At 48.0% G+C, this 20,696-nt stretch overlaps 2 protein-coding genes across 3 annotated transcripts in view; one reads left to right on the top strand and one right to left on the bottom strand.

Moving 5' to 3' along the window:
* Nucleotides 1–20,696, top strand: part of LOC144155632 (uncharacterized) — a 552,497-nt gene that overhangs the window by 132,376 nt on the left and 399,425 nt on the right. The gene's annotated exons all lie outside the window — the stretch shown is intronic.
* LOC144155631 (uncharacterized) overlaps nt 1,771–20,696 on the bottom strand; it is a 41,689-nt gene continuing 22,763 nt past the window's right edge. Inside the window, exons 2-5 of the mRNA XM_077687195.1 lie at nt 11,167–11,235; nt 10,503–10,587; nt 5,983–6,849; nt 1,771–5,206 (exon numbers count right to left, since the gene is read on the bottom strand). Coding sequence (XP_077543321.1) covers nt 4,554–5,206; nt 5,983–6,849; nt 10,503–10,587; nt 11,167–11,235 — 1,674 coding nt within the window. The 3' untranslated portion in view covers nt 1,771–4,553. The remainder of the gene's footprint in view (nt 5,207–5,982; nt 6,850–10,502; nt 10,588–11,166; nt 11,236–20,696) is intronic.

The raw sequence follows: 20,696 nt of genomic DNA, 5'->3' as shown, positions 1-20,696 counted from the left end.
CAGCACCCACTTCAAACCCCTAAAAGAGAGGAAAAAGTGATGCAGCGACTTCAACAAGACAGAATAATCCCCACTTTCTTCTGGCAGACTCATCTCTTTGGCACTTACAGAGCTCGTTTAGATTCCTCCTTCACAGAGGTACAGTCTTTGTCAAAATTTTCTAGGCCAATGCTAAGTCTTCTGGACCACTAAGAATTCAAAAAATAAGCTTAACCTCGAAATGTGACAAAATTATTTTATGACAGTCAGGTGTTTCCTCTAGCTTTTCGGCATATAATGTTTCAGCCCCGCTCGGGACGTAAGCTTGTACATTGAATTTCTCGAGGCCTGTGCTCTTTCGGCTTGGCCAGAAAATTTTGACAAAGACTGTACATGCTGCTTAGTGACGTGTGCGTTGTTTTTATGTCAATGCATCTCTGTTAATGACAGTTGACATTGAAAATAGGATTCTTGAACTAGAAGGTTTGGCTACAAAGATCCAGTGATATTTTATGCGGAGGCAGCTCTGCTCTTTTCTTCGAGTGTTTTCGACCAGAACACCATGCGGGTAATATTTTCTCTAGCACTAAAATGACTATTACATCAAGACAAACATGACCCACAAAGGTGGTATAAGTTACTACTCCATTTGTGAGGACAAGGTCGAGGTAGCATTTTTGTTATGGGGAAGAAAAACGAAACACCCGTGTGCAAAATATTTTGGTGCTTGTTGAAGGCCCATAGCTTTTACTATATCGCACCATTGAGGCTGCATAAAATTAGTGTTACTGTTAAAAAAATAATAAAAATAAAAATACTGTTAATAAAAATACTGTTACTGCTTAATATTCTTAAGGGTTGGCTGGTCGTGCTTTTCCGCTACTTCAAAATTCATGCCACCGGCAATGAATGAAGTTAGTAGCCATTGAAATGGAGGGAAAAGTAGGCAACATTTTTTTTTTCTAATGTTGGCATCCGTAAGCTTATACCCCCCATCGTTTCTCGCCTCATCCCAACCCTATTCCTTGTCTTTTCCGTACCTCAATTCCTGCCCCATCTTTCGACTACTTTTGAAAAGAGTTGCCGTGCAAAGTACACCGATACCATGAATACTCATTCGGCAGAAGTTTGCACAAGTGAGTTTTAACTGCAATTGTGCAACTTGTCACAGGCCACATTCCATAGCGTTCTTTCAGCAAAATAAGAAGGAACCAAACAACAAGCATTGTAATAGCCATTGAAATTTTTTATTGTTTCTATGTACAAGAAAAAGAAAACACGACTGAAACATCATACCTTGACTCATTTTTCTCTAAACCAGGTGTCTAGGACAGTTGTGCAAACCGGAGTGCACCTGTACAAAAATCCCTCGAAAAAAAATATTTTGAAGGTTTTTTTAATACTTTCCTAACAGTAGGCTCACTTATATTAGTTGATACATCTTGCACCTGCCTGAGGCTCTCTCTTCATGCCAGGCATGACTTTAAAGGGAAGCAAATAATATCATACACTACTTACAGCAAAACTTTGCCTCAGGAAATGTAATTGCAACAAGCGTAGGAAATAACAAAGTCCTAAATAAATAAGCAACACTTAACAGATTCCTCTACGTTTTGTAGAGGAAAGGTTGTCTTTGTATGAGATCTGACGTAACAAAAAATACCATTAGACAGATTGGGGGAGATCTGCGCGCTAGTGCAAGCAACCCGTTGTTCAAACCAAAGCTAGCGGCAACTGCACGTGTGTTTGCAAATCAGTTCCCATGACAAGACGTGTCTGAAATTATTACTGGCTGATTTTATAAGCTTGATTGTGTATATCCAAGTTGTGATTCCTAATTGCACTTTTGCTGGATGAAATAATATCAAACAAGCTTGGGACCTGAGCAATGTCACAAACATTAGCCGTTAAGAAATGCTGCAAGACTCAGCGTAGCTTTCAAATAATTAGTGTGCATGATTTCTGCTGTAGTACTGAGCGGGTACACATTCTGATATTCATTTATGGTATAATATCTTGCCATTGCAGCTCAGTTGGGTGAACAAAACGCTTTTCAAAAGTATAGTAAACATCATACTTGCTAAGGCAGCGCATCACACAGCTGGCTCTCTTGACTAGGTGATGGCTTGTCGGTGTTTGCGCATGAGGAACATATGTTGTGTGGTGCACTTCGACTTGTGTGTTTAAAATGACTCTTGATGTGGTTTTCGGCGGAGGTGTAACACGAGCTTCCAGTTCCTTTTTTCAGCTTGAAAAGGACAGACTAAAAGCTGCGAAGCTTTTGCGACATTTACTATCTTTGCTTTGTACCACGATTAACAACAATGAACCACTTAGTGGTGCGCCTACTAGTTAGCTATGGGCAGCTGAGTTCTGGACATAATTACTCAACATAGCACAGCGAAGTATGGGTGTTGCTATAGTTTAGTATCCCCCCCCCCCCCAGAAAGCAACGGCCACTTTTTTCAATAACATTCTCTTTGTGTCTAATAGCACTCTTCTCAATCTCTTTCTCACAGTGTCTTCGATTATTAAAGAATATGGAGGCGCAGACGTGAATGGCAGCTGTAAAAATGCTTTTTTACACAGTTGGGACTGCTGTTGCTTCTGCTTTTAGAACTTTCTGGCAACGTAAGTGTCCACAAATTTGAGATGATTCAATAGGCCATGAAAGGATGTAAATGAGGCAAATATGACTGTTTTTTTTTTCAAATCATCAGATGGATATTTATCATGTGTAGGTAATCTACCACTGGCTACGCTCCTTTTTTAAAGCTCCTTGATTGAAGGGTCTTTCGTTCCGTTGAAGCACTGAAATATTTATTCAGACTGGGTAATTTTTTCCTCGGGAAGCAAACATATGTTATATAAGAGGAGGGGTGTCTTTTTTTTTAAGTCCACATGAGTCATCTTTCAGCTCACTGAGCATGTATTTTTTTTACTACTTTGCCCTGTCGTTGAGGTGAGGTGTCAGACTGGAAGGTAACAAGTGGAGCAAGCCACTGGTTACAACTGAATGTTGTCAAAAGAGGTTGAATTGCATTGTAAACGACTGTTTTGACTGCAATCTGGACACCACTTACTGAAGTGGTTGGGAGGTAGTTAATGCCCATCAATGCTTTTGTGTGTTTCTTGACACCACAGCAGCTCAACAAAAACAAAAACAAACATGACGTGCTATGCCTATAACACAAGAAGCTTATAGTACTTTGATTTGTGCAAGTGCACAATTATTATCAGGCGGTTCAACTAAATATAAATACTATCTGCTTGCACCTTGGATAAGTAGCAGTAATGAAGACAAAGTTCAACAGTCATGTCATTTTCACTAGGAGACAGGATGTCTTTGCTATGTCTACACTGATGGATTAGCACACTTCTACTGTTACGCTGGTGGCAGCCATTCATCCGCTACAGTAAAGTTTATAGCACACTCATGTGCCACGGAGAAATGCAGAAAAGGGCATCTGAGCAAGCTTGCACATACGAGCTGGCTCTATGTTCAGCAAATGAATTTTTTCTTTGCAAAAGTAGAATAAAAGTGGAGCTTCGGTGCCAACTAATTTCTGTTTCATTTAAATGAATGTGAGACAAAAGAAGCTTTTTTTGTTTATTTTAAAGCTCCTACGTTAAATATAAATTCAAGTTATCAATCCTAATGGAATTTCTTCCTTGCCTGACATACAAAACCTTCTAATTTCAGCCTGAAATAGGTATTATCAGAATGACAATACTGGCTTTGGAGTGCAGTACCCTCAAATGCCCTCAAATGCTGGCATAAACATGTCACAACACGGAATGCAAACAGCACACTGGCAGAAATGTCATGTAGATGACGACTGCTGTTCGTATCATAGGCGCTGTCAAACACCAGCACACACAAGGGCATCTGACGAGTGCACGCACGTGACTGGCATGTAGGCCTGTTCATAGCAGCCGACGTTGACCAGGAGCTCACAAAGTGCAGCTCTCGAAGAGGCTGAGCTCGGGTGGTGTAGGCCGCTTTGAAACAAGATTTGGGCGGCGGAACTAAGCACCGCACTGGTTACACAAGAAGTCCCCCTCATGGGCTAACCAGCCGACAGCTCAACAGGCACCTTCAGAATCAATCTGTCCTTGTGGTATTCTGAAGGGATCGCCTGATCGGGCATCTTGGACACACGGCGGCAAAGCCTTCAACTAAGTTGCGGCTGGGAGGCCCTTACGCGTGTCCGCAGCTATAGAATTTAGAAGGCAGTCCTACAGCACTAGAAAGTGATTCCTGGTTCACATGGTGTCCGTGACGTTGAGCAGTGTGCGTTCGCATCACTGTTGTATTGGTCCCTTGAGTGTCGTCACGTCGTTGGGTAGGCGGGATTTCGCTGGTTGTGCTGTTCATGCAAATGACGTGTCCGTTATGGCACAGGAAGATTGCCAAGTCATCGCTTGTTGTTCACTGCATGCACGCAAATGTTTCTGGCCATTGCCACACGTGTAAAGCAATGTAGCATCTGCACGATACACTTTTTGTTATAAATTAAGGGCCTCATTACGGCCGAGTCCAAAAGAAGAATTTCTCAACTTTGAGTCATCCTTTAGGCAGTCTTGGCCTTTGTCCACCTCCGCTTCTTCCTCCTCGCAACAGGCCGCAGTTTCATCTCAACCCTGGACAGCTGCACCCACTCCAGGGCATCCATGTCGTACCAAGTCAGTCCGACGTTGTACTTGCCATTGATGTTCACGTACTGACAGTGGTTGTACCACCAGCCTGACGAGTAATACACGGCGCAGTGGGTGCTGCTGAAGTCATTGTCTCGGTCGGCTGTACTGAATGCCATGCCCGAATGGTACTCCAGAGCGTTGCTGGCATTCCCATGGTACCCCAAAACTTCGAGTCTGTACCTTTGGGTCTCAGACCCAACAGCGATGTGTTCATATTCCACAAACTTGTAGTTTCCAGAAACATCCCAGAGGTCAATACGGAGAGAGTAGTTTCCAGAGGATGTGATCTCATGAAGGGCATCATTCCCTAGCCAGTGCTCCTTTGCGACGTCACCAAAACCTTGCTTGTAGTCTTCCCAGTTGCGGTAGAAGTCCTGGGAACCATCACATCGGCGCTGCACCACTGTCCAGCCACCGCCGTTGGTCTCCATGTCGCAGAAGACCCGGCGGGCCTTTGCCGCGCCACGGGGATGGATGAGCCGCACTCCGCTGTGCTGGCTCTGTGCGCTGCCGTTGGAAGTGCAGTCTGTAAAAAAATATCATCTGCTTTAGGGATTTGCACCGCACCATCAGCTAGCGTCAGGTGAGAGATGCGAGTAATCAGGAGTATATTTGCTGTATTTGTATACCACCTTGAATACCTGGAATATTTCCTCCAATATTGAAAATTCTTTCAAGGACCATTAAAATTCATTGATTACAAAAATACCCTTGTAAAATCAGGAGCTGCTGGCTGAGATAACGGAAACTACGGTAATTAAGCTTTGCACATGATGCTATGGCTCGAAAAGCCGTTGCACAGAGCACGTTTGTACAAGCGGATTAGGCTGCGGTATTTGTCCTAAAGGAAAGAAGTTCTCTTCAGGGTTTCAAATACACTACCTTTGCGCATAGAGAGGATTCTCACTTCATTTTGAGACCATTGCTCAGCAAGGCCATCACTTGGTGATCGCAGTTTTATTCCCACTACAGTCAGACCAAAATACAACTTTTACCCTGCCAGTATTAAATGGTAGTAAATACCAGTACCGGTACTCGCTCGTCATGGTGCAGCCTTTCCCATAAAATGCATTAAGTTCATACTTAATCAAACAAGTACAGCAGATAATGTGGTCTTACAAAAAAACTGCATTTGCAAGAGAGGCAATATTAGGTAATGCTTCGCAACCTAGAAATCCTTGATTGATTTTAACATTTTGTACGAATCCATTTAGTAGTCACAAATGCATGTACAGTGCAGGCATGTGCCGTCTGAAAGCATACATGCCACATGGTATCAGGCTTCATTCTACAAATACTTGCCTTGCGGCAATGTGTCCTCGAACTTGCCCACTTCTCCTTCAAGACGGGTGATGTTGTTTCTCAGAGTGGGAACCTCCTCCGTTATGTTGCGTACAATGCTGGCCAAGTCTTCCTGTCTTCTCTTCCACTCGTCGAGAACCTCTCGGTTTACTGCTCGGTCCAGCGATCTTGCAAGATGTGCCAGCTTGCGACTGTTACGGTCAACCATTTTCGAAAGCCGCGTGCTTCCCACTTCAAGGTTTGCAATCTTGACTTCTTGTGAAACCCAGTCACTTCCCGCTTTGCGGCGGGACACCGTTGTGTTGAGGACCAGTCCTTCCAAGGTAAGGACCTTGTAGCGAGACTTATCGAGTTCAGCTTTTGCTTGGACCAGGTCATTCTTGAGGCTGGCGAGGGACTCCCGCCTGGCGATCTCGTCCTGCCGGACAGCCTTGCTTAGCGACAGAGCGGTGGCAACGTCAAAGTCGCACTTGGAGACCTCCTTACGTAGATCGGTCAGTCCTCTGTCCACCTTTTTCTCGAGCGCACGCAGGTCCCTGAAGAGCTCCACAGTGGACGCGTGAAGCTTGCCGACGCTTTGGAAGCAGCTGGACGCATTGCGCATCCTTTCCCCCTGCACCAGCACTCGCTCCTCCAGCTGCCGCAGCTGGCCGTCTATGCGGGCCGAGAAGAGGGCACCGGAGGCCCCCTGCAGCGACGTCACTGCGACGGACAGCTCGGTGCTGTTTCGGCGCATCCGGCTGACGTCCTTGGCCAACTTTGATTGGTCATGGGACAGCCCCTGGACGGTCTTCTGCAGGCTGAACACCAGCTGCCGCAAGTCTCGGTGGTGGCGGACTTCGTGCTTGGCCCCTTCGGCATCCGCATCTGTTGAGGTGCAAAAGAGAGTACGCACGGGAGATTTGTATTTGTATGGAAAGCAGGAAACAACGAACACGCCATTATCTCATGCTATGTGCAAGCAGTAGAACTTCTGAGCACTAAAATTTTGTAAAGGCGCATACTAAACTTATGATACTCGATCTCACAAGGCTTTTCTGGCGGTTGGGCAAGATGTGAACAGAAAGCTTACTATTTTTCCAAACCCCACTCAGTATGTATTTGGAGTGCGGTTTATATTCACTGCATATATTGTATATATGTTGCGTTTTTTGTTTGTGTTGATTTTTGTTTATATTGGCCAATGCCGCTTGCCGCCTGTTGCACCGGGGGCTGGGGCTAGTCAAGCTGTTTTTACGGCTTCTTTCCCGGCTCCCTTTGCGCGAAAGTGTTTTGTTTGTTGTTTTTTCGCGCAATAATAAAATAAAAATCAGATCAAATAATAAATGGCCCCCAAAAGTTGCTTTAAAGTTGCGAGAAGTTGTAAGAGCAAAATGTTCACCCGCTTACGTGCTTATGGCAGACGCTTCCCCGCATCATGAGTAATAGCGTGGCGGTGCACCCTTTAGAGGCAGAGACCTGATCGAGTTCACGCAACACTTTTTTAAAGTAAAGCTGCGCTGATTATTGCCTGTCGGTCAGTCAGTTGCAAAATTTCAAACGAGCTGTAAATGTTAAAATGACGCTGCGTGCGCCGGTTCCTGGCTTTGAACCGTTGTATATTGCGCGCCGCCGCCGACCGCTCCCTCGTATGCTTCCTCGCAAGGCACGCCGCGCACCCTATCGGTATTGGCGCACAACGCGTTCCATACCCCATGTTCTACGCCAAGCCGGATAGGCGGTGAAACCTGCGCGGCGAGAGAGCGGTTGTCAGCAGAAAGCTTTAGAAGGGCCAGGCACAGCCGACATCATTGTCTTCGGTTGTCAGCAGAAAGCTTTAGAAGGGCCCGGCACAGCCGACATCTTTGTCTTTCTTATTCTTTTTTCCTCCCGTAAGCGCTATTGCCAAATGTTTAGTGAGACCACCACCACGAAATGATGCGCTGTACAAAATTTGAGTAAAAACAAGCCCTTGGGTTTTTTTTGACGATCGGATGTTTACACAACCCTCATATCAAGACAATTTAAATTTTGGGGCTGAATTCACTGATGCTGCACTTGCGTTATGGTGGACTAGAGATTAATTTATAGCATCTAGCGTTTTTTTAACGTCCGTCCAGACGTCGCGCACAAGGGCGTTTTGCATTTTACTTCTTTCCCAAACCCAGCCACCGCGGCCCAGAGTCTATAATAAGGCCGCGTTTATAGAGCGTTTATAAAACTCCCTGTGTTTATCTTAATACGTTATACATGCATTGCGCAAAAATAACTAAAACATACAGATGCCGCCATGAGGGTATTAACCGGGAAAGGGGACAAGCGGGCGCTCGCCTTAAGTGTGTGCGTGTGTACGGAGCGTAAAGTATGTGTTGCTCTCTCTCTCTCCCTCTCAGTCTATAACACCCACACACGCACATACTTTAGAAAGTATAATGTGCACAGAAGCAAGTAGGTTTTGTATGCATGAACCCCAGTTCTTGCGTCTGTATACGACCTCCGTTGCATAGAAGGTGAAGAAGTTGGCGAACGAGAAAGGCAGCAAGTGTTCATTGCTGCGAAGTTAAAGAATGGAGGTAAGGTCAATAACGGGGAGGGTGGGCCTTCTGGGCGAAGGAGGATAAAGGTCGCATTAGGAGGTGAGGCCCATGGTTCTAAACTTCTCGGGAGAGACAGAACAGGGCGGTGAAGGGTGTGAGTATCCACGGTGTTAATGTTTATGAATATCGTGGGATTCTTGGTTCAAAGGCGAGGGGGGGGGGGGAGGGGGTGCATTCAAGGCAGCGGGATGAGGTAGCGCGCCATTTGCATAGAATTCCTTGTGTCTCACTGGCTGATGGGTACTTGTTACCAACAAAGTCTAGAAAGAGTGAAAAAGTTTTGAAACGGGTTATTTTTTTTTTTTTTGCGCGTCTACGTTATAAGCGAAATTCATTTGTAATGCTTTTATACAAAGCCAGCTGCCATCCATGCGGAACGTTACACGGCGAATAACGCTGAAACAGACCGAACGCCTTAATAAGAGAGGGAAACTCTACTGTAGGGGTGAGCTGGCCTGCATTTAGAACAAGCGGCGTAAGGACGCTTCTCTGCCACGTACATAAGCACGTGGTTTTCTGTTCCTAGTAGACGTCACGCTCAGCTGCCACAAGAAGGCAGTCTTTTTTTAAATATGCACCACTTTAAATTGAATTAACGCTGCACCTTTCCTGTCTTTATTTTCCAAGTTTGTCTCAGCTCGCTGAAAAGAACGCATTTTGCACTTTTTGACGTCCACGATGTTACCAAAACATACCGCGAAAGGTTGTCATACTCAAGCTGTAAATTGTTCAATTCCGCCTTTATATTTTGCACGATATCTTGGGATGATTTTACGTATTTTTATTCTTCAACGCTGCAAAACACTTTGACCCTCGGCGCACGCAGCCCTCCGATAACATGTCTTGGCCGGCACCAGTTTCAAGTTGTGCACCCCTGTCGCGAACTATTTCAATCGTGGGGCGGTTACCGGGCCCCATATAGAAACGACTGCCGTGTTACTGCAAAGTTTAATATATGGCCATCAGCCCCGGTAAGTTAAACCGCACAGCGTCGCTCTACAAACAAAATAAAACGTGCGATTGTACCAAAATTGCTCCCGTGTTACAGTTCAAGCCATCTTCAGCAAAATCGACGAAGCTGGCAAAAAATTCGGCGAGAGGTTTGGTGACACGAAAATAGAAAGTACACGCAAAAGGCTCAAAACACCACTGGTTTGTGACTAATTCCGATGCTTTTCGCCTGCCTTGTCTTGCTCCGCTGCAGCTTTAAAACTTTGGACTAGGAAACTCAGCAGAAACTCCGCGCATGGCCCCGTTGGAATTCTATACGCCGAAAAACGACTGAACTGTGTCAAACGTACCCCGCGTACCGCGTGGGCTCGCATGTTTTTCGCCTGTTTAAGAGTTTTAACGTCGTAATTACTCTCCCCCGTCACGATGTCATTATCGTAAATTCTTTTTCTTTCTGTCGCTGTACCGGTCGGTGGAATGTAAGAGGCATGAATTGCGCCGGCAACGGGCTTGGTGTTTTCTTTGTGTCTTACCCGAAACCTGCAGTGACAAAAAATAAATGATAAATAAAAACTCAGCCGGCCAGTATTCCAGAAACCTTCGCTGGTGCGGTACTACAGCTGAAGCCTATTCGATGGTGAAAGATTTTCAAAGCATTAGCATATTTCCATGAGTTAATATCTTACTTTTACGGGCTTTCGTTGCCACAGGATTCTGAAGTATAGTCGAGCAAGAAATTTTCTCCGAAAAGCACTCGACATAGCTTTTTTGCACGTGGGCTTGTATAACAGATCCCATTTTATGCGCTGACTCGTGTTTTCATGCAGGCCAAAGCGCATTCTACTGGATAAGAAACAAGCCTGTCTGCGAGCCAATTTTAGAGGATGCCGGCGCTGTGCTCTTTTCCTTGCGCTTGTTATGACCAGAACACCGAGCAAGCAGACCCACAACGGGGCTGCGGGAGGGGGATTCTCTAATGCGGCGGTGACTTACCTGCGGGGTGCCGATCGTTTTCTTCTGGAGGCTCCATTCCCGAACCTTCGAAGTATTCTAGCGCATCGGAGCCGTGGTGTTTAGTCTGCAAGAATCGTGAAATAAACAGCCTGAGGACACTGAACTCTGCACGCACGGGGGCAATTGTAACCGTAAATTCCATCACAGCCGAGTCAATGCTACACACTTAAACAGCTCCAATGTTGCCCATCCCCAACTTACTGTTCAAGTTTAGATATTCAAGGGCTATATATGGAACAGCTGACAAGGCTGTTGCCTTTTTCTTGCCTTTATTTAGCTTTCCAGTTACTTTTAATATATATATATATATATATATATATATATATATATATATATATATATATATATATATATATATATATATATATATATTTACTTTGGTGTCGATCAAAGTGAAGAAATGGTTCAAACAGCAAGTGGTTTAAGTACGTGGCCCGTGCTTTGAGGGGGTTTCCAATGTGTGGTACGTATCGTTCAGCATGTACCGGCTGCTGGCCAAGATCAATAGGGGCTTGTCCGATGAACAGCACTCCATCATCGGAAAAGCTCGGGAAAACACTCTTTGGCACAGTGCGCAGTTTGGAACGCTAGGAAGCGTCCGGACCCAGCTGGATAGCTGACGGGTTAGAGCGCGTGGACGCACCTCTCTGTCGCTCCGCTTCTTCGTCCCGCTTGGCCTCTGGCTCCGGAGATCCTCGGCAAGTTCCAAAACCTGCGTGGTTGAAAAGGAAGCAAGGATGATGGTCGTTATTACACAGCGATCATGCGCCTGCCTCCCTTCCCTTAATAGCGCACCAGTGTGTGCGTGCGCCCAGGCTCCGGCAGCCTTGGCGGCGTGCTGATGAATGCAGATCCACGCCTCGCCATTGGCGCTGCCGCGCCCTAACGACCGGGGCGAGTAATCCCTAATTAATAAAGTGCCTCCCTTTGACCGTTATAATCTCAGGGCGCCCTTCTATGGCAGAGCGAAAAAAGCAGAGACACGTGCAGCAAGGCCTAGGCGCTCACGTCGCGACGGACGCGAATCTCTACCTGGCAAGTCGACGCCCAAAGCGCGCGTTGCCCCGCTCGTCGTGCGCTAGCTGGTGAGGATACAGCGTACGGGAGCGAGACAAGGAAGCGCACGTTTCTTATAAAATTATGTGGCGTTGAGCCGGTGATATCAAGGCAGAAGGCATTTCCGACTTTCTCGTTGTCCTCTCGGGCAAGCTTGTTTTACCTAAGTGTGTACGCTCCGTCAGCCCTGCGGGCGATAATGTAGGACATCTCATTTTAAACGCAGCGCGGCGAACGCTCGGAGGAAAAAAAGAATTCATAAGGGACCTGGGAAGGTAGCGCAAGGAAGACGACTCTTATATTTGCCCGGTTGCATAACGACCGGTCGCCTCGATTGACCAATTCTTTGTTTCGCATAAATGGAAGGCGCGTGGTGCGACCAGCACTGTTAGTTAACCCGCGCATGTGCTTCGTATGAACATGCTCAGTGGAGCACACCAGAGTTCATTTCTACATGTCCGACGAGCGTCGTTTTAAAACGATTGTTAAAGGTATCTATAACGCACCCAGCCGAATTGAACTCCTTTATGAATGGCTTTTCGCGGCCAAGCGTGGCATAAATTGGAAGTAGATTCGTAAGCAAAAGCGGCACGGTTCTTTTCCGCAACCTAAGGTGAACGCGTCAAGGGGGCACGCAGTGTGAAACTAAAAATGAACGCGTTGTTTTGAAACTGCGATTAAGCGGCCATCCTCACGCACTGAACATAATGAAGCCTTTGATAGATTCATCAAATAGGCGAGACGTGATGTACATTGTGTTAAGTTATCTGTTTGCATTAGAACAAGACTTGCGACCCTTTCCTGCAACCATTAGCTCCCCATCGAAACCAATAAGCGGAATTCGTGTTCGATAAAGCGACGCAAAAACAAACAAACAAAATACCGATCTCAGTGGGAAAGGCGTTCCGGTGCAGAGAACCAGGTTGTGGGTTCGACTCACGGCTTCCGAATCACCGACGACGGCGAAGTCCGATACAGAGTGAGCGAGTTCACGGGGACATCATTTTTTTTAATTAAAACGATGGCACTGCCCTTGCGCGACCACCACGCAGCCTTGAGGTGGAGCCGCGCCACAAACCCCTTCTCCCCGCGCACATTTTCCAAACGGGAAACAGAAAAACTTAGCTATCTAGGACTAAAAGAGCAAAATAGACTTTGGGGCAGAAAAATGGCTGGCGACTGTTACACTCCCTAATGCGAAATTAGTGCGCAGCGCGTATTGCAGTCTTCTCGGTCACGGCGCATAGCAGCTGCGTCTCAGGAAGTGATCGCGTAATGAGCGACTGCACGGCGGCGTGCGCTACTCTGCCGCTATCTCGCAGCCCGTCGCCGCCGCCGAGAATGTTGTCGTAAATCGTGTTTGAACCTCCCACGTAAATGTCACGTGGTTCGGATGGGCAACGCAACAAGGAGAGAGAGAGCTGCTTTATTCAAGGAGGACGCCGAAGGACATATGTACGTTCTGGGCTTCTAGGGCATGTACCTACATCTCTGGTTTTCTCGTTGCAGACGGTGACGCGACGCTCGTTAATTTGTACTCGAACATTTTTTTTTTTTGTTTGTTTAACTTGCCTGAACCCCGTTCTACATTGTGCGAATTTCCACTGCGAATTCGCAGCTGCGGCGCCGCTCATGTAGCAAAACGATCTATTCTCGTTGCTATGGCTAATTTCCCAATGCTTGGAACAGTGGAACATCTCCTCTGAACGCCGCTTGGCGTTTACCAATTTGTCTCAGCATTGAAAATAGAACAAGTAGACCGCTTTGCCGCACGACCGGCGCCGTAGCTGCGAATTCGCAGGCGAAATTCGCACCATGTAGAACAGGCTTGACTGCATGAATGCGTAAACTGAGCAGTACCTGAAACTGCAGCCCTTGTCCTGTACTCTTCTCCGTAACGTGTTTTCTCTCTTTAGCTCCCGAGATGTCGCACCGAGGAATCCAACAATCAATCGCCACGACTTTTAAATTGCATTTAACTCTCACCTGGCATTTTTAGGACTTGAGCGTTGGCCATGTATTGACAGACGACGGGAATTCTGTAACGTTTACAACTTTACTGCGAACTAACTAATTGTGGGAAGCAAATGAAACTCGGCGCAATTATAGAGTCGTCCTGGCGGCCAATTCCATTAAGCTTTTTTAAAGATACCTACATTAGATTGAGGGCTACAGAGCATGCACCAGAAAGTCGGCTTTGCCGTCAAATGTATCGACGGGCTTTCCGTCGACGCGCGCAGTTTTGTTCATAATCTACCCTACAACAGCTCCACTGAAAAAGGCAGGAGATATGAAAGGACATAGCTAGCTACACAGAAGAATTACTAACGGTCGTGTCAGCCAAGCGGTCGCGCCGCCGGCACAAAACCACAAAAACCACAACAAGCGGGTCGTCTCCCTCGATTGTGAGGCAGAGTTGCAGACAGGGAGGGGAGTCAGTCCGATAGAGCGAGTCGTGTTGAGACTGGCCTCTTCAATCACTTCGGAGCGGACATTGGATCCGCCGTGGGATCCGCACTAAACGCTTCTGCCTTGGGAAAAACGCGCCCTGCGCAGCCCTTGTCATTCTGTTTGTCTTTCGACTCGTGTCGCGTCTCACGTGATGTCGGCGTGTGCGCAACTTTCCCCATGGGCTTACCACGTTCGCGTTTCACAGTCGCTGCGACGATGTAGCACGTGGCACGGCTGTGTTCAACACCAATGCGTGAAGCAGACGAAAGAACTGATGTGATTTTCAAAAAAAAAAAAAAAAAAAAAAAACATCGGCTGCGCGTGCACTATGGGAGGATCGGAGTCCTCATTCGGACATGGAAGCTACCTACCTTGTGGCCGTTCATACGCCTTAGCTCCCAGAGAGAGCCGGCTCTCGTATTCGATGCCCTTCAGCAGGGGCGCTTACGACCTTAATGGAGCGTGATAAACAATGCACAGTGTAGCCTCAATAAACATAGCTTAAATGCGATTGTGCTTTACGCTGCAACGTAAATGCTCTTCCTCGCCGTGGAAATGGCGTCTCGTCCAAACGTGCGTGTTCGTGTCTAGCAGCAGCAGCACGCATCTGTGGATTGACTTCCCCCGATATATCCTCTAGTTCTCGAGTTTTTTGCGTTTCTGCTCCTCCGTGCCGCTTTTTCCGGCCAGACACGTGCGTGAATTCGAGGATCGGAGGCCGCCCCCTCTTGCGCGCATCAGAGCGCATGGACAGAGTCTCTCCGGTGACGGATGTCACGGCCATCTGCGCTGCTCCGAGCGCCCGGACGCCCTCCTCCCGCGGTCCCCCGCCCCTGTCTTCCCTCCGCGACACGGATGAATGGGGCGAATACGCGGCCCTCGCAGCCGCCGCCGCGTGTGCACGACCTTTGGCGAGGGTCGCGGCGATGTTGGGTCGAGCGGGAGCGAGTCCCGCTGCCGTCCCGCCCCCCATCTCTTTTTTCCCCTCCCTGTTGCTTCTCTTTTCTCGTTATTTGGTGATCATCTCGTTTCGTTTCTGTTCGAGCGTTTCCCGTTCTGCACCCGGTCCCTTGTAGGGATTTGTTGGGAGCGCGCGTGGGCTGCCGCCCCGTCTCCTCAGCCGGGATCGGCGCAGAATGGATTAACGAGCTGATACGAATGAGCGAGTGCAGACTTTCGTGACAGCTGTGCGCGCGCGCACGCACAAAAACTGGCGCGGCCTTTTCGCTGTCGCGCATATTCTGCCGCTGCCTTGCTCGTTCCTTTTTTTTCCCGCCCTCTCGTTCCCTCCTTCAACATCTCGTTTGCTTTCGAGGGGCGCATTTCTAGTAACAGGATGCAAGGTAAGGCGGGAAATAATCGAATGAAGCCAGAGCCCGAATAATTGTTTTATAAGCGCGGGTGAAAAGGAAGGCCAGAATGAAGCGTAATAACGCTCCACCGCTGTTTGAGGTATAATGCTAACGCGATTAGCTGCCCGTGGAATCGCGCAGCAGCGATGATTAGCGCCAACGATGTGATCAAACTTTTGTGGGCAAAAGAGAGAAAAAGCAGAACACTTTGTAGTCGTCCTTCAAAGATTCCTTTTGAGCAATGCTACGACCTCCTCTGTCTTTATTTTCATTTTCCCTCTCGTATTTGTAAGTCGAGTATTTACTCATTCTGCGTTGTCTCGTAATCATCTCGAAAGTTCTTATTGGTGCATAACCCAAGATTTCACTTCGGCGGGCTGCCATGATAGCAGAGCCGCGAGCATAAATAAAAAAATCAAAAAAAAAAAACGTTGCAGGCCTCTCGCGTAGTAATTAAGGCGACTCTCTTTTTTCTGTTTTGCTTCCGATGGTTTTTTTGCAAGCTGTACGAGGCCGACGGCTAGGCTTAACGCTAACGAAGAGGCATAGGGGAAGAAGTTGACAGACAAGCGCTCTTCCTGCTGCATGTTTTGCTTTGGTTTCCTCGTTTGCGGTGGCTTCCTCTCTCTGTTCATAACAGGATTGTATTTCAATATCAGCGGACGGGCAGGCAGAATGTCCCCCTTTAATAAAGTTGCGCCAAGGGATAACCTTGCGGTGTTGCCATCTCCATGGTGCAGCAAACCTTTCCGCTCACTGGCCTCTCCGGATTTCATTAAAGGGCTCTCTCTCTCTCTCTCTCTCTCTCTCTCTCTCTCTCTCTCTCTTGCGTTAAAGTGACCCTGAAGTGCACACTGTCTAATAAAATCATACGATTAATGTCTACAGTGTGCAGGCCATGTTCAGCGTTTCTCCTGCCGACTTACCCGCATTTTGAAACTGCGTCTGAAAGTGTTGTTTCCCTCGCACTATCCTACTCCCAGATTTTTCTGACGTCGGCTGTGACGGCACACTGTCCAGTTCACAGGGCTAAATTTAGCGCATTGACAGCCCGTTTAAACAGTAAAGTGCGCGTGAACAAACAAAAAGAACCATGATATAGGCGAAAATAGAAATTTTTGAAGGCTGGGTTGCCACGGAGACGCATTACTAACCAGTGTGACGTTATTACGGCAGTGGTGCAGCGGCTGCGAACGGCGTATGGTGTTTCTCTTCTGCCAACATTCACGGCTACACTTATAAGGCCGCTGAATTGTCAAATAATTAATTCCAAGCGCTAAACTACACAGCGCATTCACAAATAAGACTTCTACTAATTTCATCGAGAAACAAAATCTGGCTGCTTGCCGCAAGACGGAGTAAGAAGGCTGAATTCGAAGCGAGGTTCCTCACTGATATCAGTGGGCGCTAAGTGAGAACGCTAAAGTGTGTACAACACGCAAGAAATATGTTGATGCTGCTTGCTGCCGCCTTATAGCGAACGTTTTCAATCCCTTATCCTGTACTTCTATATTCGCTTGAAACTGCGAAGTCGCAGTAGTCAGAAATAATGGAATGTACTACGTTTTAGAACAAATTGCGGATGCTAGTGCCGCCAAAATAATTTTCCACGGCTCCTCATCTTATTGCACAGATCAGAGATGACATCAGTGCCGTACCAATCTCAGAACTATTAGATGCCATACTTTTACTTAGTTCATTTTACTCTATACCCCTATGTCCATTGCATATGAACTTTGCATGTATAAGACCATATTTATCAATTTATTTGAGTCTGTATGTATACACAGTCATGGGCAGATGAAATGAAAACGCGAAACTATCAACCGGAACACAGAAATAGCGCGATTTGTTTCCATCCAATATCAATTGCCCCATGGCTCCGTAACCGTAATAAGTTTGGAAATTGACTTTCCCGACGAACACTGCGTCATTACGTGATCTCCACGAACCACATCCCTCAATTTTGAGTGTCCTGGTTAATGTTTTCGTGTTCACTTTTTATTTGTCCATGACTGTACATCTTCTGTTTGTGACTCTATTATTCGCGTTAAAAAATGTATTCCTAGATCTGCTATAATACACAACTACGTATAGATTGTATATGCGTACGCCTCCTCCTCCGATGCTTCTTTCTCTGTAAAGGGGGTCGAGGGTCTCTCAAGCTGTAACTGACATGCTCCGCCTCCTCCATCCCTTGTTGAGAAAGAAAGAAAGAAAGAAAGAAAGAAAGAAAGAAAGAAAGAAAGAAAGAAAGAAAGAAAGAAAGAAAGAAAGAAAGAAAGAAAGAAAGAATACTTCAAGGAAAGTTCGCGTTCTACCCGATGAGACGAACGCCGAAAGAAGCAACACGGACACTTCGTGTTACCATGCATACAAGAGCGCGCCCAATTTTTCAACACTTTGCAGTTAACCACACGGAAATGCGACAAAAGTGCAACCAGCTGCCGAAATTTGTCACCGAGCCATCCGTAGTGGCACTGAGTCATTGTTCCAGACCCAATGACGCATGTTACTATAACAAAAGTGCGAGGGTATACGAAGACAAAACATTCCCGACGCTGTTTCAGCCCGCTTTGCCGCTGCGCTTTTAAGGATCGGCCAGGCAAGTGGTCGCCTGTCTTTGGGGGGAAACGGCTTGCAAAGCCCGCGCCTCCTGCCAGCGCATCGTGGTCGGTTACTTCCGCATTTGCGCTGTCGGCGGAAGGGAGTTCCGCATTCAGGAAGCAACTTCCGTTTGCACAGGGGCTAAGCTGTCCTTGGAACGGCGTGGGGTGCAGCCGCCGAGAAGACGAAACGCCCTTGAGCTGGAGCGGCGGAAGTGGGAATGTGCCGAGGCTCTTCCCCGTACAGGAAGCGACTGGGCATGGCAGAGAGCGCGGCTGTCGCCAGCTGCACGTTGCTGCTGCGCCCATTTCCGGCTCCTCCCGAACGTTCGGATTGTTTTCGAACCCCGGCTGAGTCGCCCTTCCTCGGGTCGTTCTTTTTCCCCTTGTCCATTATCATTTCGACTTGACGTTTTGTCGCCCTTGCTGCTTATGCCATCGTGTACGTATATTGTTGCTCTGCTTCGCTGACGACTGAGGACGAGCGGCCGACGTGCCGTGGTGGTGTGACGCATGTTTTCATTCGGCGCATACCGGAGGAGTCAGGCACGCACGCCAGGTCGCTCGGATGTCCGGTGGCACATTGATAAACACGGGTTGTCGGGCGTTGCACCGGCTCGCGCTCCGGAGCGGCTCGCGAGCCACGCGACGGGTTCAGGGGCGAGTAACCGGTTCCGCACGCCCAAGGATGCGGACAGGTTCCCAGCTCTATATCAGTTCACACAACTCTCCCTGTCGCGTGTCCTGTCAAGTGTACCACGCGACAAACGGATCTCTGATGATGTCCAGCGTTTGGGCCTCCAAGCTCACCGGAGCATTCAGGCCAAACGAGGTGCTGTGGGCAACTGGGTATTGACTTCTACTGTCATTGCGATGACCTGCCGTTGCATCGTGTATCAACACGTCTTGTTTGAACCCGTTATTTTATACCGCAGAATGCATATACCCCGCCCTTCATTGTTTAGCTAGCCGCTCAGACATAGTGAGCGCTCCAGCACACCTCGGTGCGCTAGCCACCAGTTTTGACGGCGGTCAAGTTTCACCGCACGTGGCTCGGCCCTTGAGGCACGTGGACGGCAAGGTGTCTTAACGCGTTGAGTGGAATTCATAAGGCGTCTTCATGACTTGCATACAATGCATGCGCTTCTTTCATGTATCGCTCAGGAAGATAAAACTCAAACCCAGCTGCTGCAAACCGAAACAGGCGCCGTACTTTTTCACCCAACTGACTCTGGTTTATGGAACGAGCTGCCGCACGTGACAGGAACGTCTATGGTAAACATTTGCATGTACGGCTTTTACAAATCGCAATCCCAGCAATACAAATTATCTGGTCAAAGCCGCCGAAGCAATCGAAACATATTGCGCTCTAGACGAGTGCGCTTTTTGCATACCCCAAAAAAACCGTATGAACGCCGAGCTAATACCACTTAGCTCACTTCCAACTGTTACCTTTCTGCCTTCGTGCAGAGTGCGTCCGTTAACTGTCATATCATTTTCTAGGTACACTCAAAACACTGCGTGTACTGGGTACACTGTACGACCAGAGCCTCCTGCATTTGAGTTCCACTTGCATTCGCGTTATGGACAAATATGATACACTCGCAGAAACATAAAAAAAATAGACGATGCGGAGAGCGTAGTTGTTCCGCATTTGCAGGCTCGTCGTTTACATCGTGTATGCGCACGGCCCACCGTTGCGGCGGGGGCTGCAGCGAACGGCCGCCCAGTGCACCCATGGACGGTGTACGTGTGGCGGCGGCGGCCTGTGCAGGGCCCGCCACCGCCGTGGCTTGTCTTCGGGTCGATCATGGAGTACGTGCGCGCACTCGCATGCATCCGCGCGTCTCGATATTCCACGCGCAAGGTTCGATAGCCACCGCGCGGTTGCCTCGCCCCTTTGTAGGCCCCGTGCTGCTGGCGTTGCTGCTACAGCCGGCGGCTGCACTAGACGTGGCAACGCAGTATAGATTATACGTCGACCTGCCGTGTTTTCTTTCCCCTCCAGCTCGCCAACTTGCTGTTCTCTTTTTCCCCGTTCTCTTTTCTTCCTTTGACCGGCCCTCGTCCTGTTTCACTTATTCTTTTCCCGTCTAGGGCGGCATACCCTTTCTCGTCTCACGGGTCCCTCTTTGTGGCAGCTCCTTCATTGTTTTCGCATTTGCACTCGCTGTTGCTATCTGTTTGCGCCGTTTGTTGTGCGGCAAGGATCTTGGCCTGCCGCGTAGAGACTCGCGGTGGTCGGTCTTTGGGTGGCGCCTTGAACCTTCGCTGCATTTAGGAAGTTAAAGCAAAAACAATGGCGAAGGCAGTCGGCGCTGTCGCGGTACCCGCTGTCTTGTTTTCTCCCAGCCTTCGCCCGCGGGACACAGAAACGAGGAGGAGGAAATCAAAGACGCTACTACAGAACGCTCGCCTCTTGTGTGCACAGTAGCGGTCCATCGCTTCGCGTTTTTCTAGCCGAGATGGCGACGCCCGACATCGGCTTTATCCTCCACTACGTGATGTACACAAAGCGGTTGGGTGTCAAAGCGAAAGTCGATGAAAGGCCGTTATGGGAAATTCCCTCTCTATACGAGGCGCCGAGAAAAATGCCAAGGCGCATGGGCTGTCCAAATGAAGTGTCCAAAATTTCGCCAGTCGAATCACGGGCAGGAAAATGTGGGCGGAATGGGGGGGTGGGGGGGGAAGTGCCGAGTGTCGATTGG

The sequence above is a fragment of the Haemaphysalis longicornis genome, unplaced genomic scaffold (genome assembly GCF_048455015.1).
Source record: "Haemaphysalis longicornis isolate Haplotype H1 unplaced genomic scaffold, Haemaphysalis longicornis Haplotype H1 scaffold_1, whole genome shotgun sequence".
In the NCBI taxonomy this organism is placed as follows: domain Eukaryota; kingdom Metazoa; phylum Arthropoda; class Arachnida; order Ixodida; family Ixodidae; genus Haemaphysalis; species Haemaphysalis longicornis.
This window is presented reverse-complemented; position numbering and strand designations above follow the sequence as displayed.